The sequence below is a fragment of the Sciurus vulgaris genome (genome assembly GCF_902686455.1).
Source record: "Sciurus vulgaris genome assembly, chromosome: 11".
In the NCBI taxonomy this organism is placed as follows: Eukaryota; Metazoa; Chordata; class Mammalia; order Rodentia; family Sciuridae; genus Sciurus; species Sciurus vulgaris.
Window position 1 is genome coordinate 16,798,462 of NC_136472.1, and position 24,270 is coordinate 16,822,731.

The following is a 24,270-nucleotide window of genomic DNA, read 5'->3' on the forward strand; positions in this document are numbered from 1 at the left end:
TGAAAGTCGCCTTCCCGTTCAGCCGGCCGGCAGTTCCCTCTCTATGGTAGGCGATTTCCCAGCATCGCCTCGGGGGGATTTCTTTCCGGATCAAAGAGGAGGCGGGACTTCTCTCCCGGAAGTGGTCCACGTGCTTCCGCCGTGGTCTACTTGGGCACCCGGCAAGTTTCTAATATTTGCTCGAATTGGCGACGCAGGGGGCACTGTGTCTCGCACCAGGCTGTGGTGAGTGAGTCGTGGCCCCTGACCTCAAGGTTACCATGGTGATGGCATCGCCATTTCGGAGATGATGCCGTTGGGCCGGGTCCGGAGCGCCTGGTTTTCAGCGTAGAGTCCAATTTCCAGGGCCCCAGAGGGTCCGGCCCGCGGTTCGAGTTCCGCTGGTCTCTCCATCTTCTCCCGGATAAGGGTGACCTCTAGGGACAGGATGTCAGGGCTGGGGGCTCGATTTCCAGCACCCTCAGTGACATCCCGAGTGACCTTGGGCTAGGCAGTGATCCCTTTCGTGCTTTTTTCCACATCTGGGAGAAGGGTGGTTAAAGCTCCCTGAGGTCGGGGGCTCCTCTTGGTCCCACGCCCTATGATTCCTCTGCCTCCGGTAGCCCCTGGGAAGGAGGGTGAATGGGAGGGGTCGGTGCTGACCCTGATGGCTGCTCTCAGGACTAGAAGATCGGGAGAAGGTTCCCTGCACGGCGCTCGGCCGAGATGGATCCGCTCAGGGCCCAACAGCTGGCAGCGGAGCTGGAGGTGGAGATGATGGCGGACATGTACAACCGGTGAGGAGAGCCTGCGCTACCCTGTGCTGGAAAATTAGCCCTGATCACTTTTAGCGAAGGCAGAGGTGGATGTCTTCTAACAAATGCTTTCCTCATTGTAGGGAACCCTGAAGCCTAACCCTCCCCATCCCCACCCCGTATTTGGTACTAATGTAGATGCAATATGGAGTCACTAGAAGGACTTGGGAGTTTGGATGGGGATGGAACTGGCATGAAGAAACAAGAGCAGGAAGAGAAGCTCCAAGAGACTCTGGTTAGTTTTTAAGAACAGTTGAGCATTTGCCCTTGGAAAAATAGTGTGATGGGCTGACAGATCTGGCTCCATGGGAATATTATAGGCCAGACTCTAAGGGAAATGACTAAACAGACACCACTTTGCCCTGAGACTCCGTGTTATGTAGGAAATAAGCTTCTCCCATGGGAACACCCTGCCTCTGTGCCCATCATCAGTTACTTGGTGTGACATGTTTAATAATATACAATGGCAACTCTTATGTAGTACAGAATTGCTCTCTTTTGATTCCTATTGCTCCTAAACAATGTACCATGTGAATGGTGATTGTGTGGATGTTAGCAACCATTCTTTAGTTTGTACCTAGGTAAGAGTCATTTTGACCCATGTCCCCCTCTGTTGATGATCTCATGGTGTTAATGTGTGATTTCGAATCCTAGCAACAGAACTTATGATTAATGTAATTTTTGGTATAAGAACCCCTACAACCCTGTGGTTGGGTTTGTTCTCCCAATAGCCATTTTTTGGGGCATTGTGTGAGACAGTCAGCCGGCCGGCTAAATAAAGACTCTCAAATTTGGACTTCTCAGTGGTGATCAGTCTGTTCTTAAGTTGCGCCCCATAACAATAGTTCTTTTAGTAGTTAATATTTACCCTGGCAGGCATTTGTCAAGCGTTTTATATGCATGATCTTTTTCTTTCTCCCTTTGGTGGTACTGGGGATTGAACCCAGGTGCACTCTAACAGTGAACTACATCCCCAACCCTTTTTATTTTTTGTTTTGGGGCAGAGTCTAAGTTGCCGAGGCTAGCCTTGAACTGAACTCCTCTTGCCTCAGCCTCTGGCCTCACTGGGATTATAGGCATATGCCACTGCACCCAGCTGCATTATCTTTTTAATTCTCAAAAGAATCCAGTGGGTTAATTTTATTAGTCCCATTTTAAGAAGAGGAAATTGAACCTTCTAGAGGTTAAATAACTTCCTCAGGGCCCACACAGGTCAATAGCAGTGTTGGGTTTAGTACATCAACTGGTGCTCTCAACTGTTTAGCAAATCTGGGAACAGTCCTGGCTCCACCAGGGCTTATACTGTTTTGATAATTGTTTCCTTATCTATAAAATGGACATATAATAGTACCCACCTCATAGAGACATTAAAAACACTAAATACAAAGGGCCTTTGCATCAAGCCCAAACGAGACAATCACATATTTGTTATTTTTATCACTTGAAGTTCTCTGGATTGTTTGGAGGTTATAAATTAGAATGATTTGGGAGAGGGGGTGGGTACCAGGTATTGAACCTAAGGGTGCTTAACCACTGAGCCACATCCCTAACTCTCTCTCTCTCTCTTTTTTTTTTTTTGGAGATAAGGTCTTTCTAAGTTGCTTAGGGCCCTGCTGAGTGCTGAGTTGCTGAGGCTGATTTTGAACTTGTGATCCTCATGCTTCAGCCTCCTGAGCTGCTGGGACTATAGGCATGTGCCACCATGCCTAGCAGAATGAGTTTTAGATGTAGACTGTGAAGTGAGACTACCTGGCTCTATGTGATCCTTAACAAATTATTGAGTCTCTCTGTGCCTTAATTTCCTCATCCATAAAATGAGGATAATGCTTGTGCCTGTCCCATAGAATTATCAGAAGGATTGCATAAAAGAATCCATGTAAAGCTCTTAGCATGAGGCCTTTTATAAAGCCAGCATTCAACAAATAGTCACTGTAAGTGGGCTCAAACAAAGTTCCTACTCTTTCAAACCTTCCAAGATGGATTCACACTGCTTTCTTGGGGAAAGAGAAATCAGTGTAACAGGGTTGGAATGACTGAGGGTTCCTGCTATGCCACAGGATGCTACTGACAGGACCTTGTCCTTCTCTCCCCTCAGAATGACGAGTGCCTGCCATCGGAAGTGCGTGCCTCCCCACTACAAGGAAGCAGAACTGTCCAAGGGCGAATCTGTGTGCTTGGACCGATGTGTGTCCAAGTACCTGGACATCCATGAACGGATGGGCAAAAAGTTGACAGAGTTATCTATGCAGGATGAAGAGCTGATGAAGAGGGTGCAGCAGAGCTCTGGTCCTGCTTGAGGCCCCAGACAGCTCATACCTGGGGTGCACCTTGCTCCTCCCCACTTGTTTAATAAAAATACCCTGTATTGGGTTTCATGTGAAGACTGCCAGGCCTAGGCTCTCTCTGGAGCATCTTCAGAAGCCCTGAGTGTGGTAGAGCTGTCTTGTGGAAGGGATATTTGTTACACTGATATGTGACGCTGTGTGTGTGTATGTGTGTGTGCGCACACGCGTGTATGTGTATATATGTATGTATATTAAAGTAAGTTTGTTGACACTTACTGTGTTTAAAGCAGTATGCTTAGCATTTGGAAATTAAAAAAAAAAAAAAATCAGGCACAGCCTCTACCAGCAGAGGGAGTCCAAGATAGCGTTTTAAAGGTATGAACAGTTAAGGTAGCTTAGGTTTGCACCTGGGGTCTGCCTCTTGCTGTGTGACCCTGAATGTGGCATTTCTCTGTGCTTTAGTTTCCTCATCTGTAAAATGGGGATAATCAGAGGGCTATTGTGAGGATTAAACGAGTTAATATGAGAAAAGCATATTAAATGCTTTGCTGGCTATAGTATAATGATTGGGGTATAAGAAGCACTAAACAGATATTTAAAAAAAAAAAAACCCAAAAACTTAAAAATTAAATGGAGACAAGCAGGCATTTCCACAAATGATAGAAAGGACTGATGTAAAGGAGGGTGTGAAAAGTAGATGGGACTTAAAGAGCAAGCAGCCAGACTTTATTCTGGATGGCAGTGTCAGGTTGTTAAGGGACCCAGCTCCATGGTAATTCAGGCAAGGACTGAGTGATCACCACTGCCATTTGGTGTTCACTTGAATCAGACTGTGCTCCTCACTCTTTATAAACATCCAAGCTAATCCACCCATCTGGGCTAAAGGTCCTGTTGGGAAAAGGAGTTTCAGAGAGGTGGCTGCCTGCTGCAGGTCGTGCAGATGGAGCAGTGACATGAAGGCCAGGGCTTACACTGCATTTGCTGCCTAGCTTGGTGGGGGCAAGACAAGTATAAGTTCTGTCTGAAGAGTGCCCTTCGAGGGCTGTGCAGCTTTCATAACGTGGGTTGTAGCAGGTGGGGTTTGGTTGACCCCTGTGGCACCAGTAGCAGTACCGTCATAGTGGGTCTTCATGGCAGAGACATCTGAGGTGGAAGTGGGTTATTGGAGATGGAGTAAAGCAGAGGATAGGGACAGCGAGTTTTGGAGTACAAGGGCAGGGTCAAGCCAGACTGAGTTTGAGTCTTGACAGATTTTCTAGCTGTGTGATCTTGGGTAGGGCATTTAACTGCTCTGTGCCTCAGTTAACCCCTTAATAAAAGTACCTAGATGCCTAATTGGGTGGTCATCAAACTTAACCATTTATAACTAAAACACTTTGAAAAGTGCCTACTGTATATGAACCCATTTTGTCTCATTGTCCCAGATGTGAAACAAACAAAAAAAATTGAGTGACAAATATTAGCTTATTTCAATGTAACTGTGTTGAAATATTTGTAAAATTAAAAACTTGGGACTTAGTGGTTTAAATATTCAATAATAGTAGCTCTTTTCATTGCTAAGTTTGGTGGGAGGCGGAGACCCCAGAGGGACCCCTGTAAAAACTCAAAAAACATTGTCCCACCTTAGGCATGGGAAGAACATTAAGGCTCCTTTCCAGGTACTGCAGTACAGTTTGGGTCAACAGGTGGCGCTGTCAGCTCACAGGTCTGCCTGCTTTGGACAATTCCACAATGTTTAGCATTTGTTCTCTACTAGTGTCATACTTGGAAAAGAGGGACAATGGTGAGGAAAAACTGCTCCTGACCTCAGGTACACTTAGCCAGGAATGGCGAGAATTCTTGGTGCATAGTTAGAACAAAAAGAAGTGCGGAAAAGAGGATCCTACTGAGCAATAACACTTGCAAAGGCTTTGAAGCAGCAAAAATGGGGAGTACTCACTGGGAAAGGAAGCCACAGCATGGTGTCAAGTGTGAAGAGGGTGGAGCTGAGAGACAGGCTTTGAAGGCTGGGAAGGTGTAGTTCCCCAAGAACCTAGCAAGTGAGCTGTGTTAAGGAGTTTGGATTTTCTCCTAAGAGTATCAGCAAACAATTGAAGGAATGAAACCTTTCAGTGACAATGACCTCTGCATTTTAAAGGCTCACTCTCACTCCCAGCCAGGTAGGTAAGTGATCGGTGATGGTAGGTAATGGATTAAAGGGAGACGTGGCAAGGACTCAGGAGGGAAAGTGATGATGGAAAAACGGCTTAGTTTATTGAGTTGCAATAGCACACTAAGCTCTGTGCTAAGTCCCTTAAGTATGTAATTCCAATTAATCTTAACCACAGCTCCATGAGGTAGGTGTGTGTATTCTCATTTTACAGATAAAGAAGCTGAGTCTCAAAGGTTAGCAACTAACCTAAAGTCATACAGCAAACAGGTAGTAGAGCTGGGGTTCCAATTTAGACACCAAGGCCACTTTAAAGCACTACTCTAGGATTGAGGGCAATGGTCCCCAGTGGGAAATGTGTCTGTAGTTTCACATGTTGTTTGACAATATTTGTTATTGGCCTGTTACATGGAAGTGCTGTGGCAAAATGTCCAAAGCGATTAGCTAGACCCTGTCCCCAGTGAGCAAGAGTGCTAGGGTAGAGGGTAGGAGAAATGGAGCTCATGTATAAAGGGTGTAAGAAATAAAAATGGATTTTATCTATCTATCTATCTATCTATCTATCTATCTATCTATCTATCTATCTTTCTGCCACAGGAAAGAGTCACAAGTCTAATCCTCAAATGTTTTCGCTTGATTATCAGTTTTAAATATCAGGAAATGTTTCATAAGATTTTGCACTTTGGCTTCTTTCAAAGAGTTAGAAGAAGGGGCTAGGGATATGGCTAAGTTGGTAGAGTGCTTGCCTCACATGCACAAGGCCCTGGGTTCAATCCCCAGCACCACAAAAAAAAAAAAAAAAAAAAAAAAGCTGAGCACAGTGATGTATAACTGTAATCCCAGCAATTTGGGAGGTTGAGGCAGGAGGATCACAAGTCTGTTTCAAAAAAATGAAAAGAGCTGGGGATGTAGCTCAGCCACATGTACTGCGTGCACTCTCCAAAACAACAACAACAAAAATGAATCTGACAATAAGTCAACCTGCATTTCTGGTTGGCAGCAGTCTGCTGGATGGGCAGAGGCTTGGCCATCCACCAAACCTCCCACCACTAATTTCTTCCCTCTTTATCATCTGCTTGACTTGTAGGCCTCTGGTCTGGGTCTTCATCTGGGTATTAAGATGAACTGGATGCTACATGAGAAAACATGTTAAGTGTCTGCAGTAGGCAGCCTGCAAGATCACTGGGACCTCCCTTGAGTATGCTCTAGACCTAGAGACATGCTTCTAACAAACAGAACCAACAGAGATGATGGGATGCCAACTCCAAGGTTAAGTTACAAAAGTCTGCAATGTCCATTAGCACGTCTCTCTCTCTCTCTTTCTGTCTCTTCCCTCCCCCTTGCTCACTCTGATGAAGTAAGTTTATTTCATATTTCCATGCTGTGAACTGACCTGTGAAGAGGTCCATGTGGTTAGGAACCAAGGGCAGCCTCCAGCCAATAGCCAGCAAGAATCTGAATTACCCACCATGTGAGTGTGGAAGCAGATCCTTCCCCTGCCAAGCTTTCAGATGATTGCTTCCCTGGCCCACTCTTTGCTGTCTGTAAGAGACCCTGCAACAGATCCACCTAAGCTGCACCCTATCTCCTGGCCTAGAGAAACTGAGCTAATGTTGTTTAAGACATGATGTTTTGGGGTAATTTGTTACTCAGCAATGGATAATGAATACATGTATAGGTAACTAATACACAATTGATACAATTGACCAAGGTTGGTCATTTCAAACTTACACTGAGAATGTGCCGGGTACCATCCTAGGCACTTGGCATACATCAATAAACAAAACATAAAGATCCTTGTCCTCTTGGAGCATATATATATATATATATATATATATATATATATATATATATATATATGGTTTCACATAGTCTGGGTTAGCAGTACTGTTTTGAAAGGAAGACAGCTCCTTCAGCATTTGGGGAAAGCTTTATAACTTCTTTCAGGCCTTAGACCCTTAAAAAGTAACCAGGTGCACACCTGTCATCCCAGCAGCCAGGGAGGCTGAGGCAGGAGGATCACAAGTTCAAGCCAGCCTCAGCAACAGCAAGGTGCTAAGCAACTCAGTGAGATCTTGTCTCTAAAATAAGATGCTAAAGTGGGCTGGGGATATGTCTCAGTGGTCAAGTGCCCCTGAGTTCAATCCCTAGTACCCCCCACCCCCCCAAAAAAAGCTGACAAAGTGGGGCATGGTGGCAGATGCTTGTAATCCCAGTGACTCCAGAGGCTGAAGCAGGAGGAAATTTGAGGCCAGCCTCAGCAACTTAATGAGGCCCTAAGCAACTTAGTGAGAACCTGTCTCACTAAAATAAAAAACCAAAAAGGGCTGAGGATGTGGCATAGTGGTTAAGTACCCCTGGGTTTAATCCCCAGTATCAAAAAAACAAAACAAAACAAAAACTCGACAACGCCAACAACAAAACCCTGACAAAAATCGTGAACCATTTTCCCAGTGCATGTAGGATTTTGCATGCAATTTTAGGGATTTTCATATGAGTTTTGTGGGCTGACCTGAGAGGAGTCTTGTGACAAGTATTGTTTTAGGTGCTGGGGCACAGAAGAAACAAGATTAAAAAAAAATCTAGTATGGGAGACAGTGTTAAAAATAGGTGCTTTCTGTGATAAGTGTTGCAACGGATGTTCAGGGAGCATGGCGCTATGTAAAGGCAGGTGTGTGCCCCCTCTAGTCTGGGTGCTTGGGCAAGGCTGCTTCCAGAAGGGATCAGTAATTCGAAGGATGAGTAGGGATTTGTTGGGAAAGGGGTATCAGGGTGGGAGGATAGTATGAAGGAGGTACAGGTGCTTGATTCTGAGCCATATAGTCCATCAAAGGAAACAGACACAATGTGATGAGTTTTATCAAAGGGGAAAGTCAGGTGTTACACAGGTCACAATGCAAAAGGATCTGTCAAATAAGTAGTTGCAAGGGATCAGGCGCTTAAAGGAGGTGACCATTAAGTTAAGATCTGAAGGTCTGGATACCAGGACACAAGCCTATAATCCTGGCTTTTCTGGAGGCAAAGGCAGGAGAATCATAAGTTCAAGGCCAGCCTGGGAAACTCTCCAAAACCCTTCACAATAAAAACTATTTAAACAGCACTGGGGATGTAGCTCAGTGGCAGAGTGCTTGCCTAGCATACTCAAGGTCTTGGGTTTGATTCCTCATACTGGGAAAAAAAAAAAAATCTGAAGGATTGCTTAGCAAGGCCAGAGCAGGGGAATGTTCCAGGCCCAGGAAGAACTTGAGGTGAAAGAGAGCATGGAGCACTAATGGGTATGAAGGAAGTTACCATGGTGAGAACAAAAACAGGAGAGAGGCTAAGGAGGAGGGCTAAGAGCAGCAGGTGACTGAGCTGACACGGGACTCAGGGGCTGTTGTTGAAGTCTGTCATGAGAAGGGTCCTCGAGTGTCATTTCCTCAAGGGTCATGAGAAGCATCTCAAGCATCTCAAGGGAAATGATCTGATCAAATCTGCATTTCTGCCTGGAAAGTTGGGCAGGTGCAGGTGTGGAATTGGGAAAGCCATGTTGGAAGTGTGGCAAGAAGTCCAGGCCAGAGCTGATGGACTGGAGTGGAGAGAGGCAGTGGCCTGCGGGGGGGGGGGGGGGGGGGGGCTGTGTATGTAGGTGTGGGTCTTCAGAGGGTAGGAGCCCACAGGCTTGCTGGCAGATTGGATGTGGAGAGGGAGATGGAGCAAAGTTTCGGATGACTCCAGTTTTGTGGCTTAAGCCCTTGGAGAGGGTGATGCTCACAATCAACAATGGAGGAGAAGCAGGTTGTAGGGGAGGAAGGCCAGTTTTGGTCACTTGAGATTACTGAGCATGCCTAAGGTCTTAGGAGATTCCACTCCCTCATCCCATGTGGATCACCCATGCTGGCCCTCATCATACCTCCCTGAAACCTCAGGTGTTCTCCTGGTGTGGGATCTTTCAAGTGGTGTTTCTTCCTCTTGGGGGTGGATAAATCCTACTGACTCTGCCCCAGAGAGCTGTTTTCAGATCACAGCACACACCTCACCCTTAGACTTCCCCAGGACCACCCTCCCCCACTAGGTCAACCCCCAACAATGATACGTTCCCATAGTAGCATGTCTTTCTCCTCCATGGCACTTCCTGTAGATGAAATTACACTCGGTGTGTAACTATTTGATTCATTTATGCCTGGGTCCCACTGACTGTTCTCTAAAGATAAGGCCTGTATGTCTCCTTCACCATCCAATCCTTAGTTCTTGATGTACGTGAAGGTTGTTTTTTTAAATTGAGGTATAATTCACACTAAAAAAACCCTCTCTTCTAAAGACTATGATCCAGTGTATCTCAGCATATTCACAAAACTGTACCACCATACCACTTTCTAGCTATGCAACATTTATCACAAGAAGAAATCCCATACCCATTAGCAGTCATTCCCCATTTCCCCCTCCTCTAGTTTCTCACAACCACTGATCTATTTTCTGTCTCTACGGATTTGCCTTTTCTGGGCATTTTATAAATGCAATTGTATGTGGCTTTCTGCGTCTGGCTTCTTTCACTTAGTATAATGTTCTCAAGTCTCACCTATGTTGTAGCTTTTATCCATACTTCATTCCTTTTTATGGTCGGACAACATCACATTGTGTGGGTATTCTGCGTTCCATTTCTCCATCAGTTAGTGGATAACTGGATCGTGTGTGCTTTTGGCTATTATGCATAATATGGCTGTGAACACTTTGTATGAGTTTTTGTGTTGACCTATGTAGTTCTCTCGGGCATATATGTAGGAGACGAATTCCTGGGTTATAATGGTAAGTCCATGTTTAACTATATGAGGGTCTGCTAAGTGGTTTTCTAAACTGGCCATGTAATTTTTTGGACATTCCTCATGCAAAGTTTATGATACATATTTTTTAGGCTATTTTCACAGAATGAATTCAATCAGGTACTATTATTTCAGTACTTAGAAAAGCAGACTGAAGCTCAGGAAATAAGCACCTTGGGTAAAATCCACAACTTAGCTACAGAGCCAGGATTTACACCTAGCCTGACTCCTGAGCCAGTGCTCTTGTCCAGTTAGCTGCTAAGTAGTCTAGCCAGAGCCCACATGAGGTCCAATGGGCAGTATCAGGAAAACAGTCTAGGAAGGGGGAATTCATTTTTCAAGGTAGAAAAAGAAAGAGGTTGATAAATCCTATTGATTTTGGTACAGGGGTATATCTTGGGTGTCTCCCTTTAGCTTCCCTACTTTTTTTTTCTTTTTTTTAAATGTGAACTATTTCAGTGACCTCCTAATTGCTTTGAGGTCTTCTTTCCAATATGTCCTCCATTCATTAAACACAGCAACTTGACCATATCTATCCCATTTATTAGAAAATAAGAAAAACAAAACCAAAAGAAAACAAACCAAAAAACCTCCCAAATCCAGGAGTTCCCCATCACCTTCTTCACAGCACTGGAAGTCCTTGGCCTCACAGAGGTCATTCCAAGGTGGCCCTAGCCTACCTTTCCAACTTCATTTCCCGCCACTCCCTTTTCATGTATTCAACAAATGTTTACCCCGGGTGTTTTACATGCCAGGTCCTGTGACAGGCAGCAGGCATACACATTACCTACAATGTGGTTGTTCTTGCCTCCAAGGAATTGATACCTCATGTGGTGGGGAAAGGGAGGAAGGAACTGAACTGATGGTTGTAGATCTGTGTGGGGGCTTAAGTGGAGGTTAGCACAGCATTTGGGGGGACCATTAGGGCAAAGGGCCCTAATCCAGCATAGGAGGTTAGATGGCTTCCAGATAGATGTGAAACTTGAATTGTGAAGGATGAATATGTTGGAAATGAAGAGGGGACCCTGTCATTCCCTCAAGAAGGGACAGCAAGTGCAAGGGCAGAGAGGTCCAGCTGGCTGGACCCTGTGTTGCACAAGTGCTCAAGAGAGCTTCTGGGCAACAGGAACTGTGGATACCCAGGCAGCGAACACAGCAGACAAGGCCCTTTCCCACAGGGAGATGGCACTTCTAGGGTGCCATCTAAGACTTCTAAGACTGTGCAATACAGGCTGGGATGAGGAAGGGCAAGCCTCCTAGTCATGGGGGTACATGGGCCACCAGCGTCTGGGGGGTGTCCACAAAACCCCAAGATTATTTTTTATAAACATACATATATGCAGGTGCTTGCTTCAAAAAAACTGTTTTTAGTTGTAGATGGACATATTACCTTTATTTTACTTATTTTTATGTGGTGCTGAGAATCGATCCCAGGGCCTCACATGTGCTAGGCAAGCGTTCTGCCACTGAGACACAGCCCCAGCCCACGACCCTGAGATTTAAGTGTACCAGTATTTTCAGAGTGGATTAACAATATTTTATTGTTTTCTCAAGGAGATCTATGACCCTCTTGGGTTAGAACATTTATTCTAGCTCTTCTTGTACTGAGCTAAGAAGTTCGACCTTGACCTGAAATTCTTGAAGCCAGTTTTTGTTTTATTTTGGTGGCACTGGGGACTAAACCCAGGGTCTCCCACAGGCTAGACAAGGGCTTTCCCACTGACCCACACCCCCTGCCTGCCCCAGTATTGCATTGTAAGGAGTGAAACCATCAAAGTCCGCCGGGGGCTTTTCCAGGGAGAACTTCCTGTGCCTTTCCTACTGCTGAGCTTTGGCTCCAGTTGTTCCCCTGGCCTGGAGGTATGGAAAGAGCAGTGGTTAAAGCCCCACAGACTTGACTTCAGGTTAACCACCACTTGTCAGCTGCAAGTCTCAATTTTCTCCCGGAGTCAAGTTATGATGTCTAAATGTGTGCATATTTTGTTGTTGTTAAACATCCCCCGCTTGTGGTAGCCACTTGGCAATGCTCTTCTCTGGGGTTGGTGGCTCAGCTGCTCAGCGGTCTTGTCTTGTCTGAGGCTTTCTTAGAACTTTCTGTGTAGTTGCTCACCTTCTCGAAGAATTTTATGGGTATCACCTGTATCATTTTTCTCCCCACACCCTGGGTTGAACCCAGGGGTGCTCTACCACTGAGCTATGTCTCCAACCCTTTTTATTTTGAGACAGTGTCTTGCTAAATTGCCCAGGCTGGCCTTCACCTTGCAATCCTCCTGCCTCAGCTTCCTGCCTTGCTGGGATTCCAGTCGAGGGCCATGCCCCATCATCACTTTCCCTCAAACACACTTTCTTAAACTAACATCTGTATTTGCTGTTACCATCATCATCATCTCATTAATCCACACTGTGGTCCAAGCAGTGACACCTCCCTCTGTTTTACAGATGAGGAAAGTGGGGCCTCAGAAATTAGTCATTAAGTGGCCCGAAGCATCTGATCACTAGGTCTTCTGAAATAATAATGACAGCAGTGCAGCAATCAACATATATTGTTCTTACTATGCTAAGTGCTATACCCAGCTTTATGCCCACATCGTAATCCCTAATCCCTTCTGGCAGGTAGGTAAATTCTCGTTACCTGAATTTTCAGAGGAGGTAACTAAAAGCTAAGTTAAGTAAGTTGCCCAAGGTAACCCAGGCTAGTCAGTTTCAAAGTCGAAATTCCGACGTAAGCAGGATGAAACCCAAAGAAACCAGTCATTCTGCCTCTTGGAAAACTCTTCCAACTGCACAGTTCAAAACCCCACCCAGGGCTGCCTAGCATCTCAGCTGGTCTGCTGCAGCAGAGTCGTCGTTCTTTGTTTTGACCAAAGATGCAGAAGGCGTTGCCAGATGTTAGCCCAGGCGGCCAAGGGAGAAGGTGGGGGTCGAGGGTGGACGTTTAGGATCTGGGGCGTGTGCCTCGGGAGCGTATCTGGGGACCAGCGGGCGAGTCACGTGCATGTGAAACTCGACCTAGGGGGAGGGGAAGGGAAGAGAGCTCCCGCCCCCACCTCGGGGCGCAGCTCCGGACGCGTGTAAATACAACTATCAAACGCGGTAGATCACTTCGTTCCTACCCTGCTTGGCGGATCTGTGGCGCCCGGCGGGTTCCAAGTTCCGTGCCTTCTCCCAAGAGGGCCAAGGAGTCGAGACCACTGGGCTGTCGGGTTACAACTTCAAGGCCCGCGGGTCCAAACACACAGGGAAGACCTCAGCGTGCGTGCAGATCAGGGCTGGGCCCGCCGGACCCAGGACACCCCGAGTGTGGACGTTCTGCCACGGGTCTGCGCTCCAGGGGGCGTTCGCTGCTGCAGAAGGCGCGTTTGCCTGGGACCCGAGGTGAGCCGCGCGTGAGAATAAGGGTCTTCAGCTGCGCGTGCGTTGAGAGCCACCCGGCCCGGTTCCAGTCGCCACTCCCAGACTCCTCAAGAAGTGCCCGTTACCTGAGCTCTTGGCTCTCCGGCCCATTATGCCCTCTCCAAGCGCGCCCCTCCCTTCTTTTTACTCTGGCCCGGCGGACTCTGGTGTTCCTCTCCGGCCCCCTCTTGCTGCACTTCCTCTGTTCAGCGCGACACTTGTCAGGAGAGACCTCCGGGAGCCCCGAATCGAAAGCCCATTTCACTGATGAGGGTGCTGAGGCCCTCCCGGGAGAGATTCGAGCTTCCCACCCCTCGATACTGGGCTTTCTATCTTGCCCTTCTCAGTCCCTCGCCTCTCCGCCTTCCTCGGTCTCACTCCACTTGTCTTGTCGCTCCCTGTCCCCGCGCTGCCGGCATCTGGTCTCTTCCCCCGATGGCGGTGGCGGCCCGGGCCGGGGCGAGCTCTGACTCCTTTCTCCCACCTCTGGTAAACACATTCGCTCGCTCGCCGGCCCGCCAACCCATCCGCCGCCACTGCCCTTATAAAGTCAGCCACCACCGGACTTCCTGCCTGAGCCTGAGCCCCCTCCCCGGGCTGGAGGGAGCTGGCGGGCTCCTAGGCGCGCAACTTGGAGCGGGTCATCTTGGGAGTGAGTGAGGGGCGCGTGGGGACGCCACACTGCCCGCCCTGGGTCTCCCTCCACGTGGCAGCTGTTGGATTGGCCCATGAGACTGGAGGGACACGGGTCGCCTAGTGTAGCAAGGGGAGGACTTGTTCTCGCCCGGCGCCAGCGGAGAGGAGTGGACTGAGTGGGGCAACAGGAAAGAGGGGTCTTGGGCTAGCCTCAGACTCCCTTTTCCTCCTCCTGCCTGTTTCGGGGGGGGGGGGGGGGGATCTTTCCTGGGGCACGAGGCCAGACATGGACCGGCGGAGACTTCAGGACGCGCTCTGCACCTTACTGACCCCTGGGGACTTGGGGGAAGTTCGAGTTTGGCCTCCAAAAACTGGCTCTGCACGCCTTGGCTGGGTGGGAGAGGCCGGCAGCGCGCCAGGAAGCTTCTGCGCGCAGACAGGACCTTCCTTGTTTTTGATAGTGGCCCGGCGGGAGCCCAGCGCCGCGTGCGCCCCTGGCACTGCCAGAGCGCACCGAGCCAGCTCGGCAGAACTGGCTAAGAAGTCCAGGGTTCTACGGGCCCTCCATGAAGGCTCCATCGCGGGTTGGCACTAGGGGTCTCAGGAGCCACCATGATGCAGTACCCTTCCCAGGGGCCGCTGGGAGGTCCTTCGCTCAGCGCTCTGTTTCTATGCAGCCTCGTGGCCAGCATGGCCCCCACGTTGAAGCAGGCGTACCGCAGGCGCTGGTGGATGGCCTGCACCGCAGTGCTTGAGAACCTCTTCTTCTCCGCGGTGCTCCTGGGCTGGGGCTCCTTGCTCATCATGCTCAAGAAAGAGGGCTTCTATTCCAGCTTGTGCCCAGGTATGATGGGGCGGTGTGGGGCAGGGACCCCAGAGGGAAGAGGTGGAAGCTGAAAAAGACAGTTGATAAGGTAGATAGAGTAGGGCTGCTCAAAACGGGAGCATTGGGCTGGGAGTTGGGTAGCCTCACTTCTTGACCTCCTAAACCTTCATCAGGAAATGAGTGGCATTCTGCCCACTCTTCTTGAAATATCTCATCCAGTGGCCACTGAATGCTGGGTATCTGGCCGGGCATCCAGAGTTCTAAGTTTCTAATAGCCTCCAGCACAGAGCAGGACGTACACTCTCCAAAATGCCGCACCTGACGAGGGAGGGGTTTCTTTGTGTGTAGAGCGAGGTGCTCGGGATGGAGGTCAGAACATAGAGCTCAATACCAATGAGCTACATTGGCAGACCTGGAGGAATTTCTTTCATCTTTGTGGGGTGTGTGTGTGTGTGTGTGTGTGTTACTGGGGATTGAACCTGGGGTGGGAGTTGGGGGTCTGCCACTGAACTACACTTCCAGCCCTTTTAAAAAAATAATAAAATTTTGAGACAGGTTCTCACTAAATTGCCAGTCTGGCCTACAACTTGCGAATCTCTTGTCTTAGCCTTCCTGTAGCTAGGATTACAGACATGTGCCACTGAGCTGTGCTCCCAAGGTATTTCTCGAGGGCTGCTGCTATAAAGCTAAAAATGAAAAGGAATCCCCCGTGGTGGCACATGCCTGTAATCCCAGCTACTTGGGAGGCTGAGGCAGGAGGATCACAAGTTCAAGGCCAGTGTTTGCAATTTAGCGAGGCCCTGTCTCAAAATAAAAAAGGCCTGGGGATATAGTTCAATAGTAGAGCATTCTTGAGTTCAATCTCCTGTAGTGGGGACAGGGGAGAGGGGGGAGCACCCATTAAGAGAAGTGTGAATGTGAAGGGGCCTGCTTTCTTCCCTTTTCAGGACCTTGAAATCCCCAGGTTGTCGAATCTTCCATTTGCATGAAGTTCATAGCCCTATTTCCTCTAGAATGGGCATTGTGGGGGATCTCTGTTTTCCTTCAATCATCTTGACCTTGTCCAGTGGCTCTGAATGCTGGAGTGAGAATTCTTAATGCCTTTGGAGAAGTAGCTGGAGACACAGACTGTCTGCCACTGCCCAGGGGAAGGGGGTTTCCCCTCCTGATGTCTGGGACTTGTCTTTTCTCTGGGAAGGAAAGTGCTCTGCTGCAAGCTCAGCTAAGGAGCTGGGTGGAAGTGGGGTTTGATTCTTCTCTTCCCTCCCTGTTCGGTAGTAAACTTGGAAGGCAGGCCAGTTGGGATTTGATTCCCAGCTTCCACCACATATACCAACTGGGTGACATCAGTGAGTTCCTTAGACCTTGAGTTTGGGTTACTTGGTCTGCAGAATGGGAACTATAACTTATGTCCCAATAAGAGTATCTGTCCCATTGTTGAGAACTCAGCAATGCTTGGCAAATGGAAGTGTCCCTCTGGCATTTCCTGTCTCCTCAACTCAACTCAACACTGTCTCACAGCCACGCTAAGGCTGTGGGAGAAGATCAGCTCCTGTGGGTGGAGGTGGGAGGTCCCGATCTCTGCCCTGAGCAGCAGCTGCTCCACCCTGGGGGCTGTCTCATCCCCGCCAGGGTTATCTGTAAGGAGCCTTCTGGCCTCAGTTCTCTGGGCTGGAGGAGGTGGAGCTGAGCTGGCCTGGGAAGGCAGGTTGGTCGTCAAGGAGAAGGCCTGAGAAGAAGTGATAGGCATTTCAGGGTGGCCGAGAGGATCAAGTGGAGGGCCGCTAGGGAACCCATACGACACCCAAGTCCCCTCTGAGTTTTCCCTGGAGCCTAGAGAAGGTCTGCCCTTATTCCTCCTGCCTTTTCCACCTGGAGCTGGTGGGTCCAGGTTTTTCTAAATAAGCTTCACTGAAGATTAATTTACATCATACATTTTGATGAGTTTTGACAAATTTGTAGACCCTCGTAACCATCACCATAGCCAGTATTTAAAGCATTTCTGGGGCCGGGTATATAGTTCAGTGGTAGAGTGCTTGCTAGCATGCTCAAGGCCCTGGGTTTCATCTTAAAAAAAAAAAAAAAGAAAAGAAAAGAAAAAGAGAAAAGCTATTTCTACCACTTGAAAACCTCCTGCTTGGGGCTGGCGCTGTGGCTCAGTGGCAGAGCACTTGCTTAGCATGTGTAAAGTACTGGGTTCAGTCAGCACCACATAAAAGTAAACAAATAAAATAAAGACCTTCTGTCCATCTACATCTACAAAAAAAAAAAAAAGCCCAAAACAAACCTCCTGCTTCCCTTTTAAGGACCCATCCTTTCACCCGTGCTTCTAAAAAAAAGATGTAAAACAACTTTATCAAGATTAAAGTTTAGATATTTTACAGACATTCATTTAAAGTATACAAAATAATGATTCTAGTATATTCAGAGTTGTACGGTCATCACCTCAATCAATTTTAGAACATTTTCCTTGCCCCCCTCCCCCAAACATAACTCTATATCCATTTATTTTTACTTATCTTTTTTGGTACCAGGGATTGAACCCAGGGATGCTTAACCATTGAGCCACATCCCCAGCCCTTTTTGTATTTCATTTAGAGACAGAGTCTCTCTGAGTTGCTTAGGGCCTCGCTAAGTTGCTGAGGCTGGCTTTGAACTCGCAATCCTCCTGCCTCAGCCTCTCCAGCCCCTGGGATTCCAGGTGTGCGCCACTGTGCCTGGCTTTTTCGTCTCCTTGGTGGTGTCTTTTAGTGCATGATAATTTTGAATATTGACGAAGTCCAATTATGTACTTTTTTCTTTTTCCACTCTGTCATGAATATGAAAGTGTTGCTTAATCTAAGGTCAAAAAGATTTACCTCTGTGTATTCTTGGTTTTATAGTTTTAGCTCTTACACTTAGATTTCTGATCCATTTTTTGTGTAATTTTTGCATATGGCAGGAGGTATCCACCTGCTATTTTGAGTTGCTCAAAAGTGGGTGTGTGTCTAAGTCTGGCTGTTTGGGATCACTAGAAGTGACCAAAGTGAACCCTTCACCTTTTTCTCAGAAACTTTTTGCCCATTCTTGGGAAGCAGAGAACCACATGCCTCTTTCCCCCTTTCACCTTTCTCTCATTCTAGGGACTCCGGCCTAAATGCAGTTTGGCTGTCAGGCTTCTCAGAGATGCTATTCCTTGTTCTGTCTCAATCATGTTACAGATCAAAAGTGTCAACTTCCTGCTGCCTGGAACCTCATACACTGTGGGTCTTAGTCTCCCGCTACAGTTGTCCCAGGAATCTAGTATCAGACCAGGAAGCTGTGTCCGATAGTGTGTGGGAAGAGGCAGAAAGGGTGTCTTTCAACTTAACTTTGTGCTGGTTACTTGATTTGAGCCATTACTCCATATGTGAACTGGGACCAATAATCCCCACTTCCTGGCGCGGCTGTGAAAATGGATGAGAGCAAGCAGACCACCACTTGGGCTTCAGATAAGGGTTGTTATGTTCTGGACCTGGCCTCGTCCTCATTGGCTGAGTGACTTAGGCACATCATTTATCCTCTCCATCTCATTTCTTCCCAAGTCTGTTAAATGGGTGTACAGTTGTCAACTCCCACTACAGAATAATGATGTGAGTACTAAAGGATGTTGTTTAACGCCTACATAAAGGAGCTGGTTATTGAGGTTTTCATTGTGTAGGTTTTTGGGGTTCTCTCGCTATACCCTCTATCTTCTTTCTTTCTTGATGGGTACTCACCTCAAGGGACATCACAGCTAGTGGGGACTCTGTTACTCAGAATATCGGCCATGGTAACTCAGTTTATCACACATTCTTATATATCCAGCATAAGTGCTACAATGATTAAACAATCACTAAGCACTTGGGAGGCTGAGGCAGGAGGATTGCAAGTTCAAGGCCATTCTCTCTCTCTCTTTTTTTTTTTTTGCAGTGCTGGGGATTTGAACCCAGGGCCTTGTGCTTGTGAGACAAGCACTCTACCAACTGAGCTATCTCTCCAACCCCGGCCATTCTCAACAACTTAGCGAGAATCTATCTTTAAAAGTAAAAAGGACTGGGGATGTAGTCCTTTAGTAAAAATTTATTATTTACTATTTGTGAGTTCGATTTTCAGTCTTTACCATAAAGCTGTGAGATAAGTATTATAACCTCATTTTATAGAAGAGAAAATTAAAGTTCAGAGATGCTAAGTAACTTGCCTAAGGTCACCTAGCTATTTCATAAAGAGCAGAGTGAGAATTCAGCTTCAGTTCTGACCCCAGAACCTTTCTGCTGGGCCTCATAGGAATAGCATAGATGTCCCTGACCTCAGGGTTCTCCTGAGGGAGACCAGCCATAGACAAGACCAGCTAGAGCTCAGCCCTAAGGTGTTTGAGTGAATGTGACCTTGCAGTTGCCCAAAAATGAGGCATTGGGAGGTTGGGAAGGGAACAGTCCGAGGGAGACAAAGAAGATGAGATCATTTTGTGAGTGTGTTTGTGCCTGTGTGGCAGCCCTCAGAGCCAGCCTCTTAGGTGCTTGAGGCCACTGTCCCCATTTCACAGATGGGATAATGGAGACTTGGATAGTTTCAGCAGCATAGCTAGTGGAACCAGGATTCGACAGGTGAAAGGTTAACCATAATCCCATTTTCCAGTGTTTCTCAGACCTGATCATTTGCAGTCCACCTTCATGATTTTACCACATCATTGTGCCACAGGTACTATTATTTCAAGTGCAAATATGCTTGAAATCTTGAGTTTGATGTTGTCATACATATTGTGCATATTCATCTATAAACAGATGTATATAAAACATGTTTTATGTACTATGTATAATGCATAAAATTATATCATAAGATGTATAACAGTGTGCTGTATAATAATATAACATACCATTATATAATAGCATAATCATATATAATTAGTATATATTGTATGCAATATGATATATGTGTATGTATATGTACATATATTGTGTTCCTATGTGTGTATATATGTGTTACTAGGTATTGAACTCAGGGGCACTTTACCACTGAGCCACATCCCTAGCCTTTTTAAATTGTTATTTTGAGACTGGTCTTACTAAGTAGCCCAGGCTGGCCTTGAGTTTTGGATTCTCCTGCCTTAGCCTCCTGAGTCACTGGGATTACAGGTGTACACTGCTTCACCTGACTATATATATGTTTTTGATCATTCACATATACATAAATATACCTATGCTTCCAATACACATTTAAATAGCTAATAACTGAAACCTTAGAAGCCATTCCATGTACCACACAAACCCACCTGAGTGCCCACCTGCAGTGCACACCAACCCTGGGAAACCCTCTGTTCCCTGACTCTGAGCCCAGCTCTGTCACTGACTTACTAAATACATTCTCCCTGTTCCATATTCCATGTCTCACTTCATCTGTCGATGAAGGTCGGGAAGTTGGATGTAAAGACTTCTGTTGTGACTACCTTAGATGCAGGTCTAAGAGGTCTGTGCATCCCGGTTCAGAAGCCTGACTAAGTGATCATATCTCAGGAACTACTAGCTCATATTAAACTCACAAGAGACTGATGGTAAACCAGAGGCGATGTGTTCATGGACCTCGAGTCATTAGCAGTCCACTTCAGTGGATTCTCCATCACTGGAGGAGCATGTGTCCTTGTCAGCACTATCTTGTGCTTGGGAAACATACCAAGCAGGCCAGTGCATGACATCCAGGACCTATGGTGGGATGGAAAAGTGTTGACTTTGGAGGTTCTGATATTTGAGTTTGAGCCCTCCTGTTAGAAACTGAGTGACTGAGTGCTTTGCTCTTTAGAGCCTCCTCCTATCTGATGGGGGCCATTGTATTCACTTTTTAGGGCTGTTGGAAGACCTAAATGAGGTTCTGTATGGAAAAACCTGGTACAAAGTAGTTGTTCATTGAAAACTAGTGGGATTGCCTGTGAGGGAAATTGTCATTTGATTGTGAAGAACTTAGGATAGGGTCAATCTCTAATTCCGGGACTGCAGTTCAAATGCTAGTTAAGGTCAGGGAGATGGTAATAATGGAACAGTGCGGGGCAGGCGTAAGAGCCACGTGTCTGGAAACTAAGAGAGATGAGGACTTGTGTGACTTTGAGAAGACCAGTCCTGGAAAAACGGGGAGACCTCCATCCAGCTCCAAAAATGGCCAGGCTTCTTGACCATTTTTTGTTTGTTTTGAGATGGGGGTGGCTTCAAATTTTTGGGCTCAAACAGTCCTCCTACCTCAGCCTCCTGAGTAGCTGGGACTACAGATATATACCATCATGCCTGGCTGATCTTCCAACTTTTTAAAACGTCAGATACCTGGATTTTTATGTGCTAACTCCTGATTTTGGGGAGGAGGGGTGTCTGAGGATTGAACCCAGGGAACACTTTATCACCGAGGTACGTACAACCCTTAGTCCTTTCAAAATTTTGAGACAGTCTCACTAAATTGCTGAGGCTGACCTCAAGCTTGCAATCTTTCTGCCTCAGCCTCCCTAGCTCCTGGGAATATAGGTGTGCACTACTACACCAGCCCCAGCTCTTTTTCTTTTCTCTTTATTTTGAGACAGGGTCTTACTAAGTTCCCCAGGATGGCCTTGAATTTGCAACCCTCCTGTCTTAGACTCCTGAGTTGCTGGGATTACCGGCGAGTGCCACTATCCTTGGTCACTAACTCTTGATTTTAAACTGGCACCCCATTACAATTTATAATGTCATAAGGGTCAACACTGCCAACCAAGCAAAACATAAGTGGGGAGTCAATGCTGGTCATCTCATTGCAGACCCTGGTCTAAATTATCTTTCCATTTCTCCTTGCTATATGCACTGCCTGGACATGATGCTGTCATGTTGTCCATGTCCAGTAAGTGGGTGTAGCATGAAGAAACCAGTGCAGACAAATCCGGAGGAAAAACCAACAGTGATCATAAAGATCGCTAGCATGAACCCCCAAAGCTGTGTGGTCTAACCCTCTAACCACTTCCTGCAGGTGTCTTGGCACTTTCCTCAGCCTCCTGGCTGCTGGTACCAGTGGGGGACTTCCCATCACCCAAGGCAGTTCCTTCCCTGAGTGGCTGGCACTTGGTCTGACTTCTTTGCATTAGTTCTTATGTTTACACACAAATCCAATTGCCCTGGGCTGCCTGCAGGCCCTTGAGATACCTGAAGTCGGAGGTCACTGCGTCCCCCTCCCCAGCATGCAGGCACTGTTGCGTTCCTCTGTGTTCTCTTTCTACACCTGAGACACTTTAAATCAACATCCATTTTTTCCCTACCATCTAACAGAGACCTCTTGAAAACTGACAGCTGCCTGTCTTACTGTGGGATCCAGGACTTCTAGTCCATGCTTCTCTCTCCCTTGGTCAGTCATTTCAGGAGCATGTCCCCTGGGCCAGGTATTGCGCAGAGTTCTCTATTTGCTGATACATCCTCAGGAGCCTGTGGCTTAGGCATTGCCTGCTCCTGTTCACGGACAAGGGGCCTGAGGCTCGGAGGCAGTGGCTTGTCCCAAGTTGTACAGCTAGTAAGGCTGTTATGGAGACCCCAAGCTGTCTGCCTCCAAGGTGCATCCTGAGTTTGCCCTTGGCCGTGCTGCCTAGTATCAAACCAGAGGTGATGGGGGCAGCCACTTCATGGACTCAGTGAAAACTGAGTACAGTGAGATCACTTTCTGTCCCCTTCACTGGCCTTTCTCATTATCTTGTCACAACCCCAAGTTGGCAGCACTTTGAGGACAAGTTCTCCAGTGAACGTTTGAAGAGTCACAGAGGGCAGTGCCTCAGTGTCATCATCTGGAGGATGGGAAGGCTTGATTGATTGGCGGAGGGGTTGTTGAGAGTTAATGTAGGAACAGTTTAGAATGGGGCCTGGAATGCAAAGTGCTCAGTAAATTCTGGCTTTACCAGAATGTCATTTATCTAAGCTTTAAGTGAATTCTTATTACATGCGTTAGAGCGCCACTCAACGACTTTGTCCCTTGACTGGAGAGTGCTTCCAATGGAGGCCCAGAGCCCTGGGAGCTTGGACATTGAGTACTATGTGGTAAATACTTTCATGTCCATTATCTGTTGGAGCTAGATGAGGCTCTAGGTTGAGTGTGTACTCACTCTCCCAGGATCAGATACTAATTGCTGCCATTTCTGGAGCCTCCAACCCCCGGCAGAGTAAACATGACTCCAGGCCACCCCCAGAAGCACCTCGGTTGGTTTGATCAGGCCTGGGCTTTCAAGGCAGGACTCCTGGTCTGGGCTGCTCTGATCTTAGCAGTTTCTGCTTTCCTGTGCTGAATGCTCCTGTCCCCCCTCCCCAGTTGAGAACATCACCAACACTACCCAGGACAAGCAACACCAGTGGATCAGCTGTGACCAGCAGGACGAGATGCTCAATCTGGGCTTTACCATCGGCTCCTTCCTGCTCAGTGCCACCACCCTGCCACTGGGGATCCTCATGGACCGCTTTGGCCCCCGGCCCCTCCGGCTGGTTGGAAGGTAAGGTGGCTGGACCATGGGAGCTAGAGGACTGGGAAGGTCCTGCGGCCGAGGGGAGGCTGACAGTCAGCTCTGCCCACTCCCCGTGTCCCCACAGTGCTTGCTTCGCCGCATCCTGCACTCTCATGGCCTTGGCCTCTCGGGATACTGAAGGTGAGCTGTCTGAGAATGGGTGGACTGAAGGTGGCTGTTTACCCTGGTCTTGTTCCGGCTTCCCACAGCTCCCAAATGCCCTCACCTGCCCCTCTCCCCCTTCCCAGTTCTGTCTCCATTGATATTCCTGGCGCTGTCTCTGAATGGGTTTGCTGGCATCTGCCTAACGTTCACTTCACTCACTGTGAGTATGACAGGACACCTGGGTGTGGAGTGGGGTTAGAAATGAGTGGGGCACTGATGGGGGAGGGGCTCAGAGGGTGCAGATCAGGTGCATGTGTGTGAAACCTTGCAGGTGGCAGCTGCGGGTGGGTGTGGGTCAGTGTGTGTGTTCACCTAGCTCGTGAATGTCAGTTGAGCTCCATTCTAGGCTCAAACACAGTCTGGGTCTGCAGCACAAACAGGACTGACAATGTCCTCACCTTCCAGGAATCTCCATTTGGGAGCTAGGGGGTATGGAAAACCTAATAAGCAAGTAAACTCATCAATTATGGCAGTAGTCACAAGCCCTGGGAAGAAAAATTAAACTGGGCAATGTGTCAGCGAGGGGGAAGGGAACAGCTTGAGATGGTGTGTGTACCTTTGCTCTGTGTGCGTGTGTGTGTGTGAGTGATGCTGTCCATGTGAAAGGACAGGAGTAGGAGTGGATGAATATATCTGTGAGGTTGAACTGTATGAAATTGCCAACGGTTGTTCGTGCTTGATCTATAAAACTGCCTTTTTCACAACTTCAACTCTTAAGTATGTGTGTGAATTGTGTGT

At 47.5% G+C, this 24,270-nt stretch overlaps 3 protein-coding genes across 7 annotated transcripts in view; 2 read left to right on the forward strand and 1 right to left on the reverse strand.

The window, feature by feature from the left end:
- The window catches only part of SMTNL1 (smoothelin like 1), a 29,877-nt gene extending 16,597 nt beyond the window's left edge, over positions 1-13,280 (reverse strand). Inside the window, exon 1 of the mRNA XM_079102299.1 lies at positions 13,141-13,280. The gene's annotated coding sequence lies outside the window, so the exon portion shown is untranslated. The remainder of the gene's footprint in view (positions 1-13,140) is intronic.
- On the forward strand, positions 79-3,175 carry TIMM10 (translocase of inner mitochondrial membrane 10). The gene is made up of 3 exons (XM_079102645.1): positions 79-225; positions 661-776; positions 2,890-3,175. The coding sequence occupies exons 2-3, from the start codon at positions 706-708 to the stop codon at positions 3,089-3,091; spliced, it is 273 nt and encodes a 90-aa protein (XP_078958771.1). The 5' UTR covers positions 79-225; positions 661-705; the 3' UTR covers positions 3,092-3,175.
- SLC43A1 (solute carrier family 43 member 1) overlaps positions 13,268-24,270 on the forward strand; it is a 30,066-nt gene continuing 19,063 nt past the window's right edge. Inside the window, exons 1-5 of one of the 5 annotated variants that reach the window (XM_079102293.1) lie at positions 13,268-13,402; positions 14,734-14,900; positions 23,178-23,355; positions 23,453-23,508; positions 23,616-23,692. In XM_079102293.1, coding sequence (XP_078958419.1) covers positions 14,747-14,900; positions 23,178-23,355; positions 23,453-23,508; positions 23,616-23,692 — 465 coding nt within the window. In that variant the 5' untranslated portion in view covers positions 13,268-13,402; positions 14,734-14,746. The other 4 variants (XM_079102294.1, XM_079102295.1, XM_079102292.1 and 1 more) reach the window with 4 other exon arrangements.